The following is a 23371-nucleotide window of genomic DNA, read 5'->3' as shown; positions in this document are numbered from 1 at the left end:
AGCTAATCTGAAAATCTCAAACTAGCACAGAGAGAGCATGGAGGATGGAGACAAACAGAAGATCTGGCAAGGGACAAAGGGGGACAGACACAACATATACACATGAGGAGACATGCATGGAAAGTGGAGATGCATGAGAACACCGGAGGGACAAATCAGGCATAACATGACAGGGGAAGCAAAACTGGACACAATGCACATGAGACAAGGATGACAAAATAAAACGGGAAGTAACACAAACACGCGCACTGACACTAGGATGGGAATAAGCAAACACGACAGGTTGAGGAGGAACAAGGAAACAGGTAAGGGAGACACAAACAGGAAAGAAATGTGAGACAGAGAGGGAATAAACAGAGCAAATAAACACAGAGGACACGGCAGACTCTCACAGGAGAGACACAGGGATAAGACAAAGACAAGAAGCCATGAACCAGAAATACAAATAAACTCAAAGACATAAAGAGAACCGAAATCAAGACTTGAAGTTAAATCAACTTCAAAAGTAAAGGAAAAAACCATGACTTCAAAAATAAACTCAAAATGCTGCGTCAGAGACCGAGCACCCTGACAAGATCACAAACACAACCGGAAGAACTGAGAATGAAAGAACGTGGAGGAAAACACAACCGAACCATGAAAGCAGAGTGTGAAAAAATATCTTGTGGCATTCCTCGGTTTCAACACATTATTACACATGACATGACATCACCACAACGAATCACCCAGTGACTCACTGATATCTTGTTAATTTAAACTCACAAGTCTGCATTTTTCTGGGATGAGCGAGGCGACTTAGTCATCCAAGAAATTCAGTTTGAAAGAATATTAATGGAGCCACTCAACAAATAATAGCTTTAGATTTGATGTTTGTTTAATTCATTAAATCCATCCATTAAAGAAAAACAGGTGGGGTTGTAAGCTACTAGTAAAGCTTCTGTAAGGTGTAATACATAAAGAGCTGTAACACAAATAGAGTCTTCTCTAATGTAGGATGCACACATTAGTGTGTCACACGACTCATTTGTACAACCTACAGCAGTTATTATTGACTAAGAATTATTTCAAGGTTGTGGGTATTAAAAAGCTGTTTCTTTAACAAGACTAAAAGTAAGAGCTGCTGTTTGGAAAATATGAAACAAGTGCCTGTTGAAAAAGTCCAGGTGAAGCCAGATGTGTCTGAGACACGAAACAAAGTCAGGTAAAGCCTCAAATCAAAGAATAGCATTGTTGTATTCAGTGCAATTCATTAGTAAGTGAAAATTATGGTGAGTTTCAAAGTTTTACTAATATATATATGTGGTTTTGTGCATGTATAATGACAGTTTATCTGTTTAGATCCGCTTCTGGTAAAATGAAATATGCTTTTATTGTCACAATCTGTCGGACAGCGACTGCAGTCAGTCCAAATCAGAGCATGACTGTGTGGACATGGAAACAGCCAAACAGAGACTGAGAGGGCTGGATGCTCAATCGCTGGGAAACCAGTTACTTATCCAGCTACTTGAAATCACCAAAGCCAAAAATGCCATCGCCAGGCAACCACTGATTTATTTATTTTTTTCCTCTTGTTGCAAGTTGGTCGCCATCCTATTTTTACTCTAGTGTGACTGAGCCGTAAACAAGCTCACATATACTGACAAAATAATAGTATAAAAACACCTTCTATTTAAAAGAAAACTTGAAGAATAACATGTAGAAAGGTTTGTTTTCTTTCTAAAATGGAAACAGACACACAAAAGAAGTCATCGCCGTGACAGCTGTCAGCATCACAGTCCAATATGGTTCGCTTTTGCTTCTGTTCACTCTCAGAGATGTTGCATTACATCGAGTCCCACGATGCCACGATGAATAAAGCATGAGAGAAACACGGGGAAAGTTGTTGGCTTAGCCAAAGATATGCAGCCACTTCTCTCTGCCCTAGATTTCGGGCACTGCGAGTCATTTTATCTTATAATGTGTTCCCCTCTGTCCTGTCGTTTGCTTTCACCATCTCTAAGTTCATTAATCAGAGCTGATGGACGTCGTGCAAACTACTTTAGTTTTCATATTTCAATAAATGTGAACATTTTTACTATAATTAATACTAATGCTGCACCCACTGAGGAGCTCCCAGGAAACTGATTTTTTTAAAGTCAGAAGAGGTTTAAATAATTGGCTAAAAAGCCGGCTGTGAAACTTGACAATCCTTCAGCAATAATGGAAAGAGCATTTTAATAACCACATGTTTTAATATCGCTCAGGTTCCTAAAATGGCTTTATGTAACCTTGCTAATTGTTTTTCTTTGCTGAACTAGATGAAGTCTGGTTTTAACATTTAGTCCCAGACAGCGACTCGACCCACGTATGCACTGCATCTTTATTTAACCCCTAAACGTCTGGTGTATCCTATGAGTTTTTGAGACTCGCATATCATCAGTGCGATGCTGCACAGTACATTTTTAAGCAGTAATAATATAATAATAATTAATAATATAATTTTTTAGATTGTCAGAGCATTCAATAAGCACTCAATTATCATGGTTTGGGGCTTTAAAGGGTTAAATCTATGCACGTGCATATGCATATTTTATTTTGTTTATATCCGTTTTTGCCTTTTGGCATACTGCAAATGAGTAGCCAGCAGACTTCCTGGACAGGGTGGGTCTGCTTTACTGATCTCCAGGGTAGCGGTGTGAAACAGACATAAACAGTCATTGTGTCAGTCAGGGCTGGGGCCAAAAGACCACAACAACAGCATCAGCAACAGTGTCGAGCTGGGATGGGTACGTAACCTCCTCCACTCCCCGGCCATGTCGCAGCAGTTAAATATAGGGCAGCGGGTCGATCAGATGATCTCTGCAGATGCAGAGCAGCAGGAGCATTTTCATCATTTCATTTCTTCCAAGAAACATAACAGAGTGGGGTGAATGGTGGGAGGGGGACAAGTGATTTAAACAGGTCATTAAAATCCACACATTGCTATACACGTTACGACTGAGCAGTTTATGTCCATCTCACAGCTGAAGCATCGGTTGTGTTTAAATGCTCTTTCATCTCTGAGGAAGTTTCTATTTACTGATCGCAGTTACTCAAAAACTCCAGAGAACTTTCTTCCTCGCTGTACTGAACCTTTGAACAGGCTGAGCAAACGATTGTGGATCCACATCAATATTCAGTGACGAAGCCGCTGAGCAGGGAGACGTGCGAGCACCCGGTCAGCTGTACGTAACCTCAAGATGTCCATTTCAACCACAGTATGGACTTTATGAGAGGCACTCGCCTTTTTAAGGAGCCACAGTGTGTCTTTTGTCCTGGCTTCCTCCCCTCACCCCCAACCGGTCACCGTAGATGGCTGCCCCACCCTGAGCCTGGTTCTGCTAGAAGTTTCACAAATGTTTCAGATCATCAAACAAATACACGATCTGTGACTTGACCTTAAAAATTCAGTTCATGCTGGAAAACCCTCCAACGTGGCTGAATTACAACACGGTGCTGTAGAAGACTCTCTCCCACAATCGATATGTGATCCATTGTTGATCTGCCCACAGCTGTTGTCACTAACAGCGCACTCGCTTACATCACTGTCCTGAGACATTCTCGCAATCACGGTTTTAGTAACGCAGTAACGCAGCGTTCCTACGGGAAAGTAACGGTAATATAATTACCGTTTTTGTAATAGTAATCCCTTACTTTACTCGTTACTTGAAAAAAGTAATCAGATTACAGTAACGCATTGCCACACACTGATTGTATAAACAATGTTTTTATTGTATCAGCGGTCTGGTTGTTGTCTGTCACATACACAAAACAAACCCCAGGGAGGCACTTCTCACTGCTCGGCTGCAGTCCCTCGGAGGGCCTTACCGTCTTTGACATTTGAGCCACAGGGTGATGGAAGCTGTGTTAGAAAGACGCAGCAGTGAGCGCCCATCCAGACGGGACAACACGCAGCTCAGCCCTCGACTCCTGCCAACAAATAATTCATACCGCTAACATTTACTTTGTTCAAACGCTGTCCGGCCTTTCTCCCCCGCCCTGTCTGTGAACCCCAAAGCACACGTCTGAGCTGAATGAAATGTCTAAGTGAAGCACGCAGTTAAAGACTGAAAGTTTACAGGAGCTTTTAGAGTTTTTATGCTGTGGGCGAGGAGAAGATCCACCACAGAGCTGATAATCTTTAAATAGAAATACAAAGACGTAGCTTGAAATCAGCTTTATAGTGAGTAAGTATACCTGAACTCGACAAAAGTCCAACAGTTAAATAAAAAGGAGACAGGATGCTTTGAAATTAAATTTCACAAGACAACATAACCCAGAGGTTTAGAGAGCTCCAGCAGTGAAGCCCCACCAGGAAGAAATGCATGTTGGCAGCCTTACAAAGACGAAAGAGGACTGTGAAATTTCAAGGCTTCAATTCCCAGAAATGATGTAACGTTGCCTCAATAAAACTCGCTGCTTGGACCTGAATCTTATCTTTGAGGCTACAGGGCTGGAAACTAGAGTTCAAACAACGATGTGCAGAGCTCTGCACAAATTAAAAATCCAAACAAAGTCAATGAAAAGTCGTGAAGAACGAGTCGATCAAAAGGCTTCATTCTTTATCTTCTTCAGCGGTCTCGTCGAGGGTCGGAGGTCATGTGCTCCGTGGGCGAAGGCGCAGCTTTCAGCCTGCAGGGGGCAGCCCTGAGGGTGGTGAGCGTGAAACCAGCAGAGGCGAGTTTTCAGGGCACCCGGGGTGACGGGCTTCCTTTTAACATCCGCCCTGAAGGGCATCTTCTCCCGCCAGTCTCTTATGTAGACACGCCCTCCTTCAACTAAAGAGTGACAAGAGGGAGACACAAAATCTATCAGACTCAAACGCTCCTCCCAAAAGATACAAATAAATATTTTCTTAAAAGACAGAAATTAGGAGAAGAACACAACATAGATGCCTGGCTGTCAGGGCACCGGGTAGAAAAAGTCATGTCTGCGCTGACCCCCACAGGTTATAAGCTTCTCACCTTTCGAGAGTCGTGCACATTTTTATCTATTATCAGAAAGAAATGTCAACTTTGTTTCTATCTCAAGTCTGACTTTGCTTGCACTCTAAGCAATTTCTGTAGGGGAGGGGATCCAATTTTCTCAAACTGATCCCTCGAGACCAACCAAATTCCAAATGACGATGGTAAAAGCGCTCATTTCCCCTCTTTTTCAATCAACAAAAGCCCAGTGTGATGCCATGACGCCAAGCAAATTAACTCTTTGCATTGGACGATTCAAGAGTTTTGGCAAGCACAAGTACGCTTAAATATGCTTTGATGTCAGTGTTGTGGTTACGGGGGGGGAAGAAAAGGAAGGCATACTTCTCACCCTGCTGTCTGACACTTTTAACCAGGAACAGCAGCAAAACACACTGCTTTACGGTCAACGACAGTACGACTTCCAGGACTGCATTTTAAAAAGTGTTTGTCCAGTTATGTTGAAAGAATTGTGGCCTGGATTGTTGTTTCCAAATTGTGGTTCTGAGCGTGAGACGTTTTCGTGAGTGAATAAAATTTGGGAAAAAAAAGATGTTGCTGCCATGTTTATCTTTAGAAATAGTAGCTTTTAAAAGTCTTAAAAGCATACACTGTAGTTAAAAGATGTCAACATGGGTAAAATTTTGCAACCTGGAACGAGGCCATCGCCACCTTATGGTTTTAAAGAAGTGCCCATACCAGGAGGTGGGACTAATGCTAGCTAGCAAGCTAGTATGAAAACAAACAAAATGTTCGTAATGGAAAAACTGGACAGCTGACTCCTCTGAGGGCTTTTTGTACTGACGAACACCGAACGAGCAAGGTGCAAGCAATAAAGCATGAACTGTATTCTAATTAAGACGTTCTTTTAAGGATCTATTAAAGAAGACTTGAAACCAAAATTACCAGTTTACTCAAGTCATAAATCAAACGAGAAGTAGGGTAACTTTGAAATATCCCCAGAAAGTAGGGTTAAGGCCTCCATCTTTTATATACAGTCTATGATTTAAATTGTTGGAAAATAAAAATTCAAACAAAATCTGTTTTTAAAAAGAAGCTAACGGTTTTTTATTTAACACCCTTTCTGTTACTCATATAACCTCCAGTATCTTTCTCACTGTCACTGGTTTCATTTAAGCACTATATTGTACTTAATGAACAGTCTAGTTCTCAACAATACAACTTTCAAATGAACCATCTACGAGAACGTAGAGAAGCGTGCAGAAAAGCTACCTCTAAATACTTGATGATTGTTCCTCAGAAGCGTCTGAAGACCTCCGCACTCTTTCTTCAGGAGCCGCAGGGTTTCCTGCCCCAACAGCCCCGCAACCTCGCTCACAGAAAGGCTGCCTGAAGGGCAGGGAAGAGGGACAAACAATGAAAGATGGGAGTTATACATGTGCAGGAAGAGGTCTATTGATTTTATAATCATCAATGCATTAACACAGTGCTTCAGCATGCACAGAGATCGTTTTTATCCAGCATTTCAGACAAAGAACCACTCGGCTTGAGTTGATGTTACCGGCTGTTCTATGACAAGAAAATGCGAGCAAAGCTATATATACACATAGTATATAAAGATTGGTTTACAGTAGAGAGTAGCTTGTCAGAGCTGTAAAGTATGCTCAGTTAAAGCCGTTCCAACAAGCTGTCGGGGCAGCTGGAACGCGTTTTGCCAGAGTAGCCATTTGAGAGCCTGAATCATTTTTGTCAACTCTCCACTGGGGCAGAGATTTTAGAAAGGAAAAGGAGAATATGTACAGTTTTAACCTCTAGGATTAGCATAGTATAGATGACAAACCCCTTTGTAGTCACACATACTTTCGCACTATGGTTATAAAGATCTTTTGGCATTTCTGGCCTTGCCCTTTTTACACCACAAGGGAATTCAATCTGAGCTGACCTTTGGTTTATACAAATGACAAACTTCCTCCTTTCTCTGACGTATTGGAGGGAGAGACACACCGCATGATTTCATAACTATATTTGACTTAAATCTGCATCTTCAGTGATATCTTCATCGTACTTCTGTGATCACTCGCTGCAATCCCTGCTGGCTTAGAGATGATATGAATACTGAATATGAATGAAAAGCACCGTCTGACCCTCTGATCCAAAACTCAGTTTTCCGAAAACTGTTCAGTTTCAAACTCTTCTGCTTGTCAGGTCTCTGAACCTTGTCTTTCTGCCGTTGAAATTCATCGAAAAACATATTGTCCACCCAAATACATCCTAATTTTAGTTGGCCAAATTGCTGCGTTAATCCCTAAAATATGCGACACACTCCCACATTCACAGACACTAGCGCAGCCAAACCCAGTCGTATGCTGCAGAGTGTGAAACTGGGCAGACTCTCATCCCACAGCTCTGACGCCAGGGAGCTCCAGGCCTTGATATAATATCAATACACCGTTTAGAGCTGCCCTTTACTGCCTACAATGTTAATGGGGATTAATGGGATAGGGACAATATTGACAGAGTAGATTCAGCTTGGACTAAGACCAGGTGCAGATGAGAATTAATGACTTGGCTTAAAGTACAGTTGGACTTGCTTGTTTGAAACGATGCCTGTTGTGTAGGATTGCTTTTGTTGTGCTGAAGAAAAAAAGAAAGAAAAAAAAAAGAGAAAAGAGCTCAGCTGTGATTTCCATCTTTGCAAAAACTGCAACTCTCACAAGGCGTGTAAAGATGACAGGACATATTTCTGAGGGATTACATACTTTTAGGGTAATATTTGTTTTGATGAGCAGAGGAGGGGTAGTGGACATGGAGCTGCCCAGGCAGGAGGAATAGAGGGAGGCCACAGAGAAGATTCATGAATGTAGAGAAGGAGGACATGCAGAGGGTTGGGGTGACAGAAGAGGTTGGAGGCTGGTGATTTGTTGTGGTGACCCCTAAATGGAGAAGCCAAAAGAAGAAGAAGAAATCTATATACTTCTGGAGGAATCATAGGGTTTGGAGACAATGGAAATGCTATGATTCTGCAAACCATTTAACTTGAGCATAAAATGGTCACTCAGACAAACAACAACAGAAGTCTCGCTTTTTTCCATCACATTTGAGATCTCTTAATCGGTCTCTCTGTACACGGCTGCCCCGCGTCTCTCTTTGCAACCTCACCGCTAGCTCACAGAGCAATAAACACAGCAGAGAGAGAGGAAAGGAGACAGGCTACTGCTGTGCCAGGAGAGCAAGATGTCCCTGCAATGCAAAGGAATAAGTACGCGAGCTTTTTGCTAAACCTTTAAAAAAAAAATCTATTTACAAGGTGATGAAAAGTTGGCAAATGATCTGGCAAAGGTGCAAAGCTAGTAACAATCAGGTGAACTGAAACATGAACTTGCTATAATATGATGCCACCGTGTTGCCTGGCAACCTAAAAAAAAAAAAAAGGGACTACTGGCATTTATATAGTAATGCAGGACACTGACATGTACTAGAACCAATAATTACATTATTATTGCTAATAAACGTAAATATGCATGCTTGCTGAATCCTCTTATAGCACCCAATAAATAATATTTACACTCATCCTCATATATCTATGGCTCGAGCATGTGGCTTACACATTTCCCTGCCAAGCGAAAGATCCCCCGGTTCAGTCTGGGAGGAGACACAAATCCCTTTGGGGTTGTGTCAGGAAGTGCATCCAGCACATCCAGATCAAACGTGCGGAGCTACCTGCTGTGGTGACCCTTTGCGAATAAGGGAGCATCTGAAAGCAACTTTAAAACCGGCCTTTATATGAATGACATTTTGGAGACAAAAGCAAAAGTATACAAAAAACAAAAACAACCCAAAAAACTCCGTTTGGATTTTTTCAAACCAACAATCTGAAAAATATTTGGTTTAAACTGAAGGAAAGCAGAAAATGTTCCAGCATGTGAAAGAGTGAAGTGAAGCGTTCACTCATCAAAAACACACCGTGCCCTTCCACGCAGGCTGCTTCTACTGAGTACAATAGCGTGTTTACTGTCCCTCTGACATTTTACTGAGTTGACATTTAGTGTCGCTCGATGTACAGCTACACACAGATTTTCATTCTCGGCGTGATTACATAACTCTGTGACTCAGCACTACAGCCCGCATGAATTAGTAACTTGCTTCATATTTACAGTGTCTCAGAAGAGCTGTGAGATATTTTTAAGTTTAATGCACAGGAAGCACAATATATGCAACTGATATAAGCAGCAGAGACACTAAGATGTTTTAACTTGCTCAGTGCAAACCTTTTAAATAGAAGAACTTGTCCCAAATAAAAAAGGAAAGAGTCTGATTGATGTTAAATAGGAATTTTCATTTCAAAGAATTACTATAAATCACTGAGTATCAGTCTTATGATACAAACCCAACAATAGCTGGCCAAACAGGAAAAATACTGACTCTTATGCATAGTGAAAACCTGCTTATTTCTGACAGTTTCAGAGCTTAATGAGTATTATTTGTTTGTATTTACAGTAAAAGAGATAAAAAGAAAAGATAAAAGAACATCGTCTGACGTCGCACCAGAGCCATAAAGCCACAGAAACAAAATGATCATAAAATATCCGCTTAAGTGCCAAAAAGGGAAACATCACCATACTGAAAATGATTAGACTTTTTGAAGATGCATTAAAGAGCAGACAGAAACTAAACTCCAAAGCACTTTAAATGACTCCGAGACCCATCTGGATTTATTTAACATGCGCTGGCTCCCTCTGAATTTGGCCTTTGTTCGTACACAGCAGATAACTGGTAGGAATCCCTCAATACAAATGCGTGCTCATGCATAAATCATAGATGGTGGTGCATTATTCATGCAGTCATCTCCATACAGAGTTACACTCTCCCTTTATTCACTCTCCCTAAAATTTTCTACCTTTAATTCCACCGACACCCCGACAAGAAACGTTCTGTTTTAATAATAGCAGGCTTCGTGCCCTTATCTCGTTCATAACGTGTGACTGTGTGTGAGTGTGTGTGTCAGCGGGGCTGCAGAGGTGTTGACAAAGGTGATTGCGTGGGTGCTGTGAAAGTAAATGTGTGTGCGTGTCTGTGGGTGTTTGATACGGGCTGCGTGGTACGCAGCTGGCGGAGGGTGTGGCAGAGTTCAAAGAGGCGTCGCTCTGTGTCATCAGGTCTCACCGGCTGATGCTGAGGGGCAGGATTGTAATCGGCGAGGTGGGGGGGTCAGACGGGATGATGGACGAAGAATGAAATTCAAAGTTCAGGCAGTAGGTGCTGCGGATGTAATGGTGTAGCTGGTGAGTTTTAAAAAGTGCTGACGCCATATGTAACGATTGATTGTGACGGTGTCGTTTCAGAGGCATCGGGTTACATCTGCACCGCACCATACGAGGTAAAAAGCACTCACTATGTAACTGATCAAAGGCATAGACTGTGTACAAAAGATGGAAGTAGCCTCGGGGGTTGAAAAGTGACCACAGTAGGGAAATGCCCCAAACCTGCATTCTTTGTAATGGACAGCAGAGGCACCAAAGCACAACAACAGTTGCCTCAATGTGCTTTATATTATAAGGTAAAGACTCTACAATAATAAAGACAAAACCTTAATCAGATGACCCCCTGTGAGCAAGCACTTGGTGACAGTGGGAAGGAAAAACTCCCTTTTAACAGGAAGAAACCCCCAGCAGAACCAGGCTCAGGGAGGGGCGGCCATCTGTTGGGGGTGAGGGGAGGGAGACGGGGGAAAAGGCACACTGTGGAAATCCAGAGTGGTGCATAAAAACAAAGGGTGAACGAACAAGAAACACTCAACAAGCCCCTGGCAACCCAGCAGCGTAACTAAGGGAGCACTCAGGGTTACCTGATCTAGCCTTAACTATAATCGTTATCAAAAAAGGAAAGTTGAGAGCGTGTCTGTCTCCCACATTCAAATGCTTGCACGCTTCAATAAATCACTGGACCCGTTTCTCATTTTCCCAGCAAAATATAAAGAAACAAGGTGTGGCTGAAGACTTTAGCAGAGTGCTGTACACCAATGTGGTGAATACATTAGAGGCAACGAGATGTCGACTAATAGCCAACCATTAGCTTCGAAGCAAAGGGAGAGTAGTGAATCTGTATCCTGTATATGTGGACAAGGCTTAAATAGTGTGGTTCACAACAGCTGCTTATCCACAGACATTAACATCCACCTACCAGCCCTTATACAGCTTTCTTACATCATATACACTTTCAAGCTCATCTAATGTTCTTCTCACCTCTCCAGCAGAAAACACATTATAAAGTCATTTTGCCTTTAATTACAGGTTGATACACTTAATCACAGTGAGAGAAGTTAATAAAAAATAGGGTGATAGATGTTTTTGATATGCTAAGACTGGGTCATTTACATAGCGCCAAATCACAACAGCGGTTGCCTTGAGATGCTTTTTTTTGGTAAAGACAATAATTAATAATAACTGTGTTATAATATAAAAACGTGACAATGTCTTTAAAAGCTGTTTTTGGTGCGAATAATTGGTCAATTTAGCCGACTGCTAGGTGGTAGTTAGGCAACATGATGACATCATAATATCTCATCTAGACAAGAACCTTCAGGGGCCTAAGATGCATCTGAGCGCCAGGTCTTGATGCTCAGACCGGGCACTCAGATGCATCACACAGAGAGTCTTTCTGTCCTACAGGCAAATAGGAACACCTCACAGATACTGATCCTATTCTGGATTTGATCTCAACCTGTGACTCAGTTCAGCAGCGACTCATGTCAATCGTTTTACCTCCTTGGTTCCAGTCACGGCAGGATCCTTCTCCATCGCCCGCGGTCATTCCCAGAAGAGCATTAGCAACCCGCAGAACAACACCGTCAACAAAGTCCCGCGGGAGAGCAGCACAATTTCGCACCGCTTCGACGCGATCTCGCGGCTGGAACCCGGCTCCCCAGGAGCTCCCGGGGGTGCCGTTACAGCTTCCGTCCCCATTGCAACAGTCCTCGTCATTACTGACGTCTGACCTCTGAACTGTGACCCCGGGAGCAGTGCAGCGGCTGTGGATGTAATGAGCCCTTTGTTGCTCTACCTCAGGTTCATCAGATAACTGATAGTTTCTTGACTTTCCTAAAAGACACACCTGTGGGAAAAAAAAGAAAAAAAAAAAGAGAGCAGAGTGTGAGGGCGACTCCCTGTTTGGTTGTCTTTTCTTGTTATTAAGTTCAAAGAAATCATACTTTTTCTTTCCATTTGAAAATGTTCCCATGAAATAATTTTGTGGGAGAGCTTTTGCTGATATGAGCAAACTGAGTGTTACTGATGAGCAAACAGAAAAGCCCAGAAAATAATAGCTTGTTCTTTTTATGGCCACGAGTATATTGTAGCTATTAATGGCTACCCGCTAACAGATTTATTGTTCCCTCTGGGATTATAAAGACATCCTTGATTTATTGTACGTCTACACTAAACGAAGCCCAGGTGGAGAAGAGGCTGGGACGCACAGCTGTATGATTTACTTCAGCCATCCACTGATCATAGCGCTGAGAAGTGTTTCCACATAATCCCAGGATTGCAAAAACATGTAATGAAGTTACTGACTTCAAGCTAATCGCATGACAGCAGCTGGTCAAGACAACCTGATGAAGGTCCAAGCTGTTTCGAGCTGACAGGAAGGTAACAGTAACTTAAATAGCCACTCATTTCAACCGAGGTGCAGAAAGGCATCTCAGTGCACAACAGATCCAGCCTTGAAGCAGTTGGGCTACAGCAGCAGAAGACCCTACTAGCTGACAGGAAGCTGAGGCTACAGTTCACACAGACTTTCCAAACACACAGCAGACTGGAAAACCATCGCCTGATCCCGTCTCAGTTTCTGTTGTGACATTCAGACGGAGTCAGTATATGGTGTAAACATGAAAGCATGGATCCTGCCTCGGATCAACAGGAAGTCTTGGCACACTCAGTACTAACCAAATGTTAAACACCCCAATCTGCATGTGTTTTGTTGTTGACCATGTCCATACATTCATGACCACAGTGTAACACTCCATGTCGCAAAGCTCAACGTGACAGCGAGTTCCCTGTACTCTAAAGTCCTCCACAGTCACCAGATCTCAACCCAACAGAGCAGCTTTGTGATGCGGTGAAACGGCAGATTCTCATCACGGATGTGCAGCAACTGTGATGCTGTCTTGGCAACGTAGCCCTTTTGTGCTATTCTGAAAGAAGAGTTATAACTTTCAGATCTGTGCAGGGGAGAGATGCAGTTGAGGTGCATTATGGGAAACGTCATATCTAAGGTGTGTTTTAATTTTCACAAACTTTTTTACAACCATTTCAAACCTGCACCTATTACAGAACCCCACCAAACGGATTTCTCTCTTTATTTCTTTCCCTCGCTGTCTTGTATTAATTATTTGATAGCTGACAGCAGAGCTGCGCGGTAGACGGGTGGAGAGAGAAGAAGAATTCACGAATTGCTGAACTAATACAATGTGATTTGTTCTGGAGCACAGACTGAAAGAAGAAGGAAAAAAAAAAACAGAGGCCGGGGTCAAACAAATGTTTACAACAAGTCAGATGGATTTGCTGTGAAGCCGCCTCCACTCTGTTTCTGTCAGCCTACCCGTTTAGTAGAAGGTATTCTCAAACAGTCTTCGTCAGTGTTGAAGCCACAGACTTGGCTGACCTCAGCGATGAAGTCGATGTATTCCTTGTACTGAGACTTCTTACACTGGCGTCTCTGGTATTTTCCACAGAAGTCGAAGAAACAGCAGGGGAGGACAAAGTAGCGGCAGGAATAAGACGACCTATAATTTGAAAAAGAAGGGACAAAATAAATCTACACAGTGCCGATCATTACTCTTTAATGCAGTCAGACTACAGAGGACTTGTTTTACTTAAGCATTTTTCCACCTTTACTCAAACTGTTCAGACAGGAAGCGACACACACAAGAAATCATCATCTGCAGTCTCAAACAAGGAGAAATCTGACTCCTCACGCTGAGGCTCAACATCGCCATCAGGTGGCCGTTTCAGTAAACACACACACACACACACACACTCTTCACACATCACCCCCTGCCCATAATGTTATTCCAAAACTGGAGAGATCAGCTGGCACTTGAGCTGCTGAGTGTGATTGTGTCTCCTGATGACTCGCCTGGCTGCTATAACGGGGATCCACGGTGTGAGCTCGTCCGAATGGTTCCCAATCAGCCAGTCTGTACCCGGGAATAAGAAGCTCTCGCTGGGAGTAATTGCCTTTTCCTGAAATAGCACAGACCCAAAGAGTACAAGAGGTCCTTAGAGCAGGAGGGATGCACACCGGTCTAATTTAATATCATTTAATAGAAATAAGTATTTTTATCTGCTTAGACTTTTATTTGAGATGCATTTAAAGTTTTGGTTTGGGTTTTTTTCTTAGTGGGCTCAAATATTTTTTATAATTGCAATTAGAAAACAACTACAAGATCCCAACAACTTTTTTTAGAGAGTTTATATAAATCCTTTCATATTTAACAGATGGCCCTGACACCAACATCACAAATGATGAGAGTTAAGAGCCTGTGAAGTCCAGAGAGCTTCCGAATAAAGGTTGAGGACTGAGTACAGCTGCCCCGGGGGCGCAGAGAGATTGTTCTACCACATCCGCTCCGCTAAAATCGGTCAATAATAGATGACCTGAAATGGAAGCAGTCAGCAGCTTGTTGTTAAATGAGCGACTGAGGACAGGAGGCAGACGGGAGAAAGCGGCGTTTTCAGGGCAGGTTTCTCTGGAAATGTGTGTGTCCACATGTGTATGCAAGCTTCTGTGGTAGTATTTTCTTTGTGCAGCTTATTACAATCATAAAAGCAAGAATCTCTTAAGTAAACTACAAGAAATGTACAGTGCTGTGAAAAACTATTAGTCCACAGAATATTGGAAAATATTCTGTGGACTGATGAGACAAAATTTGAACTTTTTGGAACGTTTGAGTCCCGTTACATCTGGCATAAATCGAACAAAGCAATTCATAAAAAGAACGTCACACATGGGACGACCGTCAAATTATGCCCTAAATCTCAAGATCTGAAACACACCAGCAGGTCCGCCTCTAAGTAGCTCAGATAACGGCACTGTTGCCTCACCGTCGCACACGTCCAGGTTTGTAACCCACCATGTTGTCAGGCCTTTCTGTGTGGAGTCTGCATGCTCTCTCTGTGTGACCTAGTCAAAGTGTGGACCTGAATCCAATTGAGATGCTTTGGCGTGACTTTAAACAAGCAGTTCATGCTGGAAACACCTTAAATGTGGCTAAATTAAAACTATTCTGCAAAGATGAGTGGGGCTAAAATTCCTCCACGCTGATGTGAGACTCACTGCCAGTTATCACAATCACTTGATTGCAGTTTTTGCTGCCAAGGGTGGCAAAACCGCATTCATAGGTTTAGGAGGGCAATTACTTTTCCACACAGGGCCGTGTATGCTTGGATAGATTTTCGTTGCCCTGAATAAATTAAATCCTCATTTCAAAACTGCACTTTTTATTTATTCAGGTTGTCTTTTTCTAATTTCTAAACACATAAGAAAGAGGAAAAAGACTTTTTCACAGCACTGCAGGTGTAAAATTCTCCCTGATCATTACTTTTACATCTTTATGAATGCTTCATTGTACTTTTTAATTACAATAAATTGAAGCACAAAGTGAGGACACGGAGTCGAACGTTTCATGCTCGGCTCGCTCACCTCCAGCAGAGTCTGGGGGCCGTACATGTCCCAGATCTTCCTCCTGCGAACATCGATGCCCCTTCCAGGGTGCTGTAACACAAGATGCCTGATAGTCAGAGAGGCTAATCAACCTCAAACACATTCACACACTCAGCCAAGTCAGATCAAAAACATTAAAATTTAGAATGTACCCCTTAACGACAATGGCCGGCCGATATGTTTCTACTACCAGATCTGGACCTGCCCCGGCGTTTTCCCCTGTCTATAAAAGTCCACTGTTTACCTCAGCTGCTGAGTGAGAGATGTCCATCTTTATTTACGCTTTACTTTGTCAAAGGAGATCGATACGGGTTGAGCTGCTGTTTTTACCGCTGTTAGCTCCTGTTAGCCAACAAAGTTGGAATCAAACACTTACTGAATAAACTCGCATCCAATGTGAGATGCAATCAAACTGTTTATCAGAGGGAAAGTGTGACCTTTAAACTCTACGTTATACTAACTGCTGTTGTTGCCAGCTCATTGTCAGTTGCCTGGAGATACGAGGGTCGCATTTCTAATCTGTAGAAAATATGTAATTGGGACAATATCTGGAATAAATCAGCATAGTTATGAAAAGTTTTGTCTTCAGTTCAGGAAACAAGGTATGAGATGTTGGTTTGGAAAAATATTCAGCGATGCTTCATCTCCTGCTTTGCGTTTGTGTGGGAGCCCCGTCAAGAACCTGTCCATTATCCATTATGCTAGCAGTGTCCAAGCTTTCTTTTTTTTTTTTCATACCGCACCTCCCCTGCAATGGGGGGCGGGCCCCACACTTTGGGAAGCTCTGCACTAACTAACTCCTATACATTTTTAATGGATCCATTCTAAGTTTATATGAACATATCAGTTTGTTGAAAGAGACACTAATCTATGTATATTTATGAGTACAACACTCTTTTTTTTAAATCAAATAAACTAAAAGGAAATTACTGACTGTACCTTTAAGACAGCGCTTCTGGCTTTCCTAAAGTTAGTGTGAAATGTTTTATATGTGACCGCCATATACAGGGTTATCAAATATGAAGAGTGTTCTCATACTGTGGATGATTTTGAGGACTTTGTGGGCTTTGGGTGAGAATGTAACCAGGAAGTAGCTGCTGTCTGATTTTCTTCTAAATTCAAACAGTGTTCAGTCACCAGTGTGCAGAACAAAAGCTGAGGATTCAGTCACTCATAACAAAGATCAAACACTCGGTCCAGCGTGACGATCTGGCCTAATAAACTGCTGCTTTTACATGAATTCATCAAGCACTGAACTCACCCCTTCATTGGTCAGAATGTGAACCAAGAGGCCATTTCCACAGCCGAGGTCCACAAAGGACTGCCTGGCAGTCAGACCTTTCTCTGCTCTCTCCTCGGCCCACAGCACCTGCAGCAGCACGGTGACACAGACTCATGGTTAGGGAGTGACAAATGCTGCTGATACTCGTAACCTACAAATGGATTCCTAAGGTCAAAGGTCATTTTTCACATTCAGGTTGATTGATTTAGCTTAAGTTGCATGACCCTCTGACACCTGACATAAGGTCATGTGAGTTATTAGCTGTTTTTACCTGCACACACAGTACCTGTATGGACGTATTTGTTAATTATTTCAAAGGCTAATTCAAGTATAATCGTGATAGGATCCACTCATTTGGTGAAAAGAAGATTATTGGAAGGTTTGAACTAACCAGGAGATACGTAGCAATAGCAACATCCTCATACACAAACTTTTCAGGATCTGTAACCTCAGGCCAAACCTGGAAACAGTGTGAGAAATATATATGAATATATCAACACAAGAGAATAGGACGTAAACAAAAGAATAAACAAGCCTCACATCATCCAGTCTCCTCACCTTCACCATGGCCTTGTACTTGTCCTTCAGCTGTTGGTACATGAGGCTGTACTTCTCCACTGGCAGCAGAGACAACGTGCTCCTGAACTCGCTACTCCTGCACTCGGTGGCCCAGCGCACCAGTTTAGGCAGCAGGTCAGAGGACAGCCAGGGCAGCTTGGGGTAGGCGACGCCATCAGAGAACCAGGAATCGACCGACAGCGCACACAACTCCAGGGACCTGCAGATAAAGCACAAGTCATCTACAGTGTTGTGCTCATTTTATGCTAACTATACTAACATGTATATTAACTGAGAGTTTGTGACGTCGCTGCTCCGAGTTCACTTATATCAATATCAGGAGGATTTTTAAATATGAAAAAATAATTTTAAATATTAATAAGAAAAAGGAGATAAACCCAAAACAAATAAAAAAAAACAGAGACAATGTAACAAAGTTTGAACAATAAGAATAACAACTCTAAATTATATTCTGTGGTTTAAATTTTCTTATTGCTGTTGACACTGAATGTCAGACCCATTTTTAAACATCAGTGGTGGACTACAAAAATAATAATACTAGATGGTGAAGACCCTCAAAAAAACCCTAATAACTTGTCTTTCATTCATACACCCACTGTTAGAAGAAATCAAGACTCAGACCAGACGAGATTTTCCAGTCTTTTCTTGTCCAGTGAAATGCAGCCTCAGTTTTAACAGGAGTGGCACCTGGATTGGTCTTCTGCTGTAGTAGACGATCCACTTAAATGTTTAATATGTTGTGCACTCAGAGATGCTCTTCGGCATATTTTTTGTTATAACAAGTGTCTATTTGAGTTACTTTTGGCTTCCTATCAGCTCGAAGAGGTCTGGACATACTCTGACCTCTGACAAAAAGAAGCAGAGCTGCAGCTCATTGGATATTTTTTCTTTTTCCACTCCATTCCCAGTAAACTCTAGAAATGCCAGCAGATCAGCAGTTTCTGAAATATTCCAACCTATACGTATGGCACCAACAACAATGCCATGCTCAAAGTCACTTAAATCACCTTTCTTCCTCATTCTGATGCTCAGTTTGAACATCAGGATTGTATAATCAACCAGTAAACTATCGTCCAAAACAAGGCATTTCGTCCTGTATGTTCTAATGTGCTGTAAAGATGATGACTGCAGACTCACCATTCCTCACAGTCCTGATTGCAGAGCTGAATCTGATAAATGTTGCCTTTCCTCAGAGACGCTTTTCCCTCTGCATCCTCTTCAAATGGAATAAAGGTCACTCGCTGTCTACCAAAGTCTGCAGAGAACAAGAGAGAAGGCATTAGAAAGAAATATAACTGATACAACAGTTTGCAGAAGTGAGAAGCTCTTACCTTTCAGGATAATTTCTTTATGCAGGTTTGTCCCATAACAGTTTACTTTGGGAATAAATGTCCTGACGCTGGAGGACCATGGTTTGTCGGCTTCGTGGGCAGCTGAGGCCCCAGTGATCATGAAGAGCAGCGCATCTGTGAAGAGTTCAGGATCATGCAGCAGGAGCCGTAGGTCGTCTTGGTCCACATCTTTGCTGTCTGTCTCTTTAACTCCACAAAGACGCTTGTTTATAACATGAGGTTTCTTTATCCACACGTCTACGGCTGACCAGAAGCCATCGGGGAGACTCTTACATCCTCCCGGGAACTTTATATCGAAGAGCTTTGGCATAACTGAGCAAGCGAAGCATGTGTGTTTACAATCACTGAATCAACTTCCGGACAGGAGGTTTTTTGGGTTTTTTTGGGGGGGGGTGCACCGATATATGTTTCCAAGAACAATGAAATGAAAAACGGATCATTTACGATAAATCCTACTTTGGTCCAAAAACCTTTTAAGAGCTTTATTTAAAAGAAAAAGCGAGAGGCAGCTAGAAAAACGCACTACTATGTCGCTGAGTGATGACGTTTACACCAGCGACAAAACTCTATCATCTACGCGGCATGCCCAATAGAGGGTGCTGTTTATCTTTGTCTGTAATGACTCTGTAGTCATTCAGGGGTTTAGGGGGATGTTTTTGTTTTGTTTTTTGTTTTACTAAATAGCGAACAAGTCAAAAAGAAATCACTAAAACTATAAGAAGATTATTTGTAGCCTTCACTAAAGCTGTTTTTGTACTGTGATGAGCTCTGAAACCTGACTGAAACTCTTCAAATAAACCGAATAATAAACATCGGCAGATGATCAGTATGCTGTTTTACAAGGTTGGAGATTGGCCTAAGAAAGCTAGGTCAACTGATGGCTTTTTAAGCAACGATTTAACTTCTACCAGCTTGGATGTCTGTGGTATAAAGTAAAAGTAACGAACACAGTGTTGGAGTGTTGCACAGTATAGCAGATTAATGTGATTTTTAGCAGATGATGCTTAGATTCATTCACCGAATTCCTCCTTCGTACCAACTTTATAATATCTATTATACGTTAGTATGAACATTGTAGTGTCAGTGTAGAGGATGGATGCAGTAGCACAGATCAACTGATCACAGCTTGTGCATTAAGAAAATGCTGGCACTCTCTATAGAACCTATTCTGAGTTGTGAGTTCTTGCCCTTCCTGAACCATTTCAACTGATTTTAGGATTAGTCGACACTAATATATAGATTTCTTCATAAAATTAAGGCAAATCATTAAAATAATCTCAGCTCTTCATGTTTCTTCTCGCTGTCTTCAAGCTTGGACTCTTCCCTTTCTTCTCTTTCAGCATTTGTGCATTTCTTTGGCAGGCTTTATCAAACATTGTGTACGAGCCTTGATTTTTTTCTTTCCATGTCTTGAAGCTTGCATTGTATCTCTTGATTTATAGCTTGCAATTCTTGAATTTTGCACTTCATAAGTTGGTGTGCTGCCTCCTGCTGTTCTTTGTCTTTCAACAATTGAGCATTTCGTGTCACTGATTCTTCCAACGTTACTTGCAGCCCTTCATTTTTCTTCTCTTCCACTTGAAGCTTGCACTTCATCACTTGGTGTATAGCTTCCATATTTTGACGTTTGCACTGCAAATGTTATTGTATTTCCTCCTGCTGTTCATTCTCATACAACATTTGTTTATTTCTTTGATGTGCTTCATCAATCATGTCTTGGATCTTGATCTCCATCTCAGTGCTTCTTGCTTCTCTTGTTTTCAGTTCAGCTTCCATATCTTGAAGCTTACATTGCTGTTGGTGTATTTCCTGCTGCTCCTCTTTCTCTTTCATCACACATTTTTTGCAGGCCTTTATTTTTGTTCTCCATGTCTTGGAGCTCTGACTACACTTCACGATACTTCTTGTCCACCTGAGTTTTTTCCACATGCCTTTCTTTAATCCTGTTCTCCAGGTGGAGTTTTTCCCTCACTACATTTATCAAATGCTTTTCTGAGTGCTACAAATCCACTCCACTCAGGAGCGATGGGGTGAGCCTTTTTTCATGTTTTTTTTTTTTAGTATCTCAATGCTACAATTCTTCTAAGAATCTGAATGTTTTCGAATTCTTCTTAGTTGATACTGAATGATTGATGGCTGTGAACATCAAAGCTGCAAACAAACAGACGCTTGGGCTGAAAATGGAACTTTACTCTGCCTACTTATAAGTTCAGACCAAAGAAAGGTGAATTTTATATCCTAAAAATCTCCCAAGGCTGCTGCTGAGGTCAACACTACATGTGCAAATTAGCTGGTCACATGACACTTTTGAATAGGAGGTTTTTTTTCTATTTTATTTTATTTTATTGGAAGAATTATAAATAAAGTTACAATCTCTGCAATTATTGTGACATTCATATTATTATTCACTGACTCATTAACATATTTATTTTCAGTGGTCATCACATATAGAAAACTGCACATATAGAATCAAAAGTCAAATCTAATAAGAACAGGTCAAATGTGACTTTGTGATTTTGCTAGCATTTCAAAGGGTTTTTCCTGCTGGACGTTATTATCCCGATTCCACAGTGTCCTCTCGATCTCCCTTTTTCCTGATTGAGTGTGTCAGGACACCTTCTTGCTGGGATGAGCTGTAGGAGCTTCTCCTCACCTGGCGCTGCTGACTCAAACTGGCACACAAACTGTCCATCATTAGTTACCTGCACGTGTACGAATCAGCTCTTCATCCACTCATGTCCAGCTCAGTGCTGCACTCAGTAACTAGTGCAGCTCTAGGAAATCATCTTCATTGGCTGTTTTTCTCCATCGCTCTTAGATCCCCTCTGCTGTGCCCGTCTAAAAGAAAACTAACTGTCTGGGAAAAACTTTGTTCACCTGCCTGCCTTTGGCTCAAACCTGTTCTCTTGTGTAATCAAACCTGGTTCCTCTCTCACCGTCTGCCTTTGGGTCCAAAACCCAGTGCCCATTTTGACTGTAACAATGAACTGAACTGAAATCTAACCTACAACACCAAAAACGGTGCACCATCTTTGTCCCATGGGAGACGTATTATGTCTCTGTTAAAAATACAAGTTGTGGACATTTTCGAAGGTTTGACCCTTTAAACTTTTTTTAAAAAGGAAGAAATTTGGGCGACACCATGTGTCCTCCAGCAAATATTTCCTCTGTGGTCCCATTAAAGATGGATTAAAACATGACCTTGAGTTCTCTGTTCCTTGGCCATAATGCACAGGATAAACAGCTCACTGTGTGAAGAAAGGTTGATTAAAGAAAAGAAGAAGAATCTTAAAAAGAAAGAAAGAAATAATGGCCCAGACTTCAGGAATCGCTAATCAAATATATAAAAGTTTTGATTCATTCATAAGCGTGATCACTCCTGGGCTATGGTTTAAATCTATGTTACAGCTATAAGCACTAAAAGAGATTTTAAAAAATAAATTTTCTGTTGTCTACATGGTCGCCTTTACCTCTACACCGAAACAGAAAATAAGAACAGTCAGGGGTTAAAGTGAGATTTGGCAAGTGGTACAGTGTGTACACACCACTGACACAAACGGTTTGAAATAACAAGATGTTGAATGAACTTGTCAAAGTCTCCATTCTTTAGCCGTCTTCCATATATCTTATTTCTCTTTATGAGGCTCTTTAAGATAATTAACATTTTCTGACAGGGTGAACCCAGCCCAGCCCAGAGGAAGCACTGGCTCCAAGTCTCTTATTTCTTTTATTTACTCTATAAATATGAGTCTGACTGTGTGTGAGTTACAGTGACAGTGAAGACTATTATATTTCTTTCTGCTTCTGGTCTTTTCAGTTCAGACGTGTCATTTTTCATTTTCACGGCAATGATTTGTCCGTGTAGAGTTGCAAAACACAAGAGCTTGTGAATGTGAGAACTTGTAAAAATTAACTAAAAAACATAAATATATGAGTCAAATATTTCTGTGTGTAAATAGCAGTCTACATATTACAAAATATTTTTTCTGTAACTCATTTCAAAAATACAAGTTCACATATACGAGCACACTGTTCAACATATTTATCTTCAATAAGTCATGTTTCCCCTTTATTTTTATTATCTGTCTCTTTTTCATCCCCTTTTGTTTGTTGTTCAGTGTTTTGGATGGATACTGCCTGTCTTGCTGTGATATGAGCTTCCAGCTAAGCTTGTGTCGTATAAATGAGAGTTATGCCCAGTGTAACAGAAAACCATCAGATTTAGGAGAACAGGAAACATCTCTCAAGATTCAAGATTCAAGAGCTTTATTGTCAATACAGTAGTATACACAGTATACAGTGTACCGAAATGCTGTTCCCCACCGGTGCATTTATAAATATATAAGGGATATATCTACACACACTTCCTGTCAGCCTCTAGCCTCTCATCACTTGCTGGAAACAACACATTTCTGTCTAAATACATGTGTAATGGGTTATTATTGTCCTGCATGACTTAAGAAATTTGATGACACCATAATTTGTCATCTCATTATGTC

General features: G+C 41.5%; 1 protein-coding gene across 2 annotated transcripts; it reads right to left on the bottom strand.

Moving 5' to 3' along the window:
- Positions 1-3729: 3729 nt before the first annotated feature.
- On the bottom strand, positions 3730-19406 carry trmt44 (tRNA methyltransferase 44 homolog). Of its 2 annotated transcripts, XM_085451270.1 has the most exons (12): positions 18852-19406; positions 18658-18775; positions 17500-17719; positions 17333-17401; positions 16921-17028; positions 15639-15710; positions 14073-14179; positions 13536-13719; positions 11702-12050; positions 7700-7873; positions 6213-6329; positions 3730-4796 (listed from the first exon to the last, which is right to left on the bottom strand). In XM_085451270.1, the coding sequence occupies exons 1-12, from the start codon at positions 19180-19182 to the stop codon at positions 4564-4566; spliced, it is 2082 nt and encodes a 693-aa protein (XP_085307396.1). In that variant the 5' UTR covers positions 19183-19406; the 3' UTR covers positions 3730-4563. The 2 variants fall into 2 exon arrangements, with proteins under 2 accessions (XP_085307396.1, XP_085307397.1); XM_085451271.1 differs by lacking the exon at positions 7700-7873.
- Between the last annotated feature and the right edge of the window lie 3965 nt (positions 19407-23371).

This window comes from Copadichromis virginalis, linkage group LG3 (assembly GCF_057382275.1).
Source record: "Copadichromis virginalis isolate Kocher_CV1m ecotype Utaka linkage group LG3, C_Virginalis_male_GT1.1, whole genome shotgun sequence".
In the NCBI taxonomy this organism is placed as follows: domain Eukaryota; kingdom Metazoa; phylum Chordata; class Actinopteri; order Cichliformes; family Cichlidae; genus Copadichromis; species Copadichromis virginalis.
This window is presented reverse-complemented; position numbering and strand designations above follow the sequence as displayed.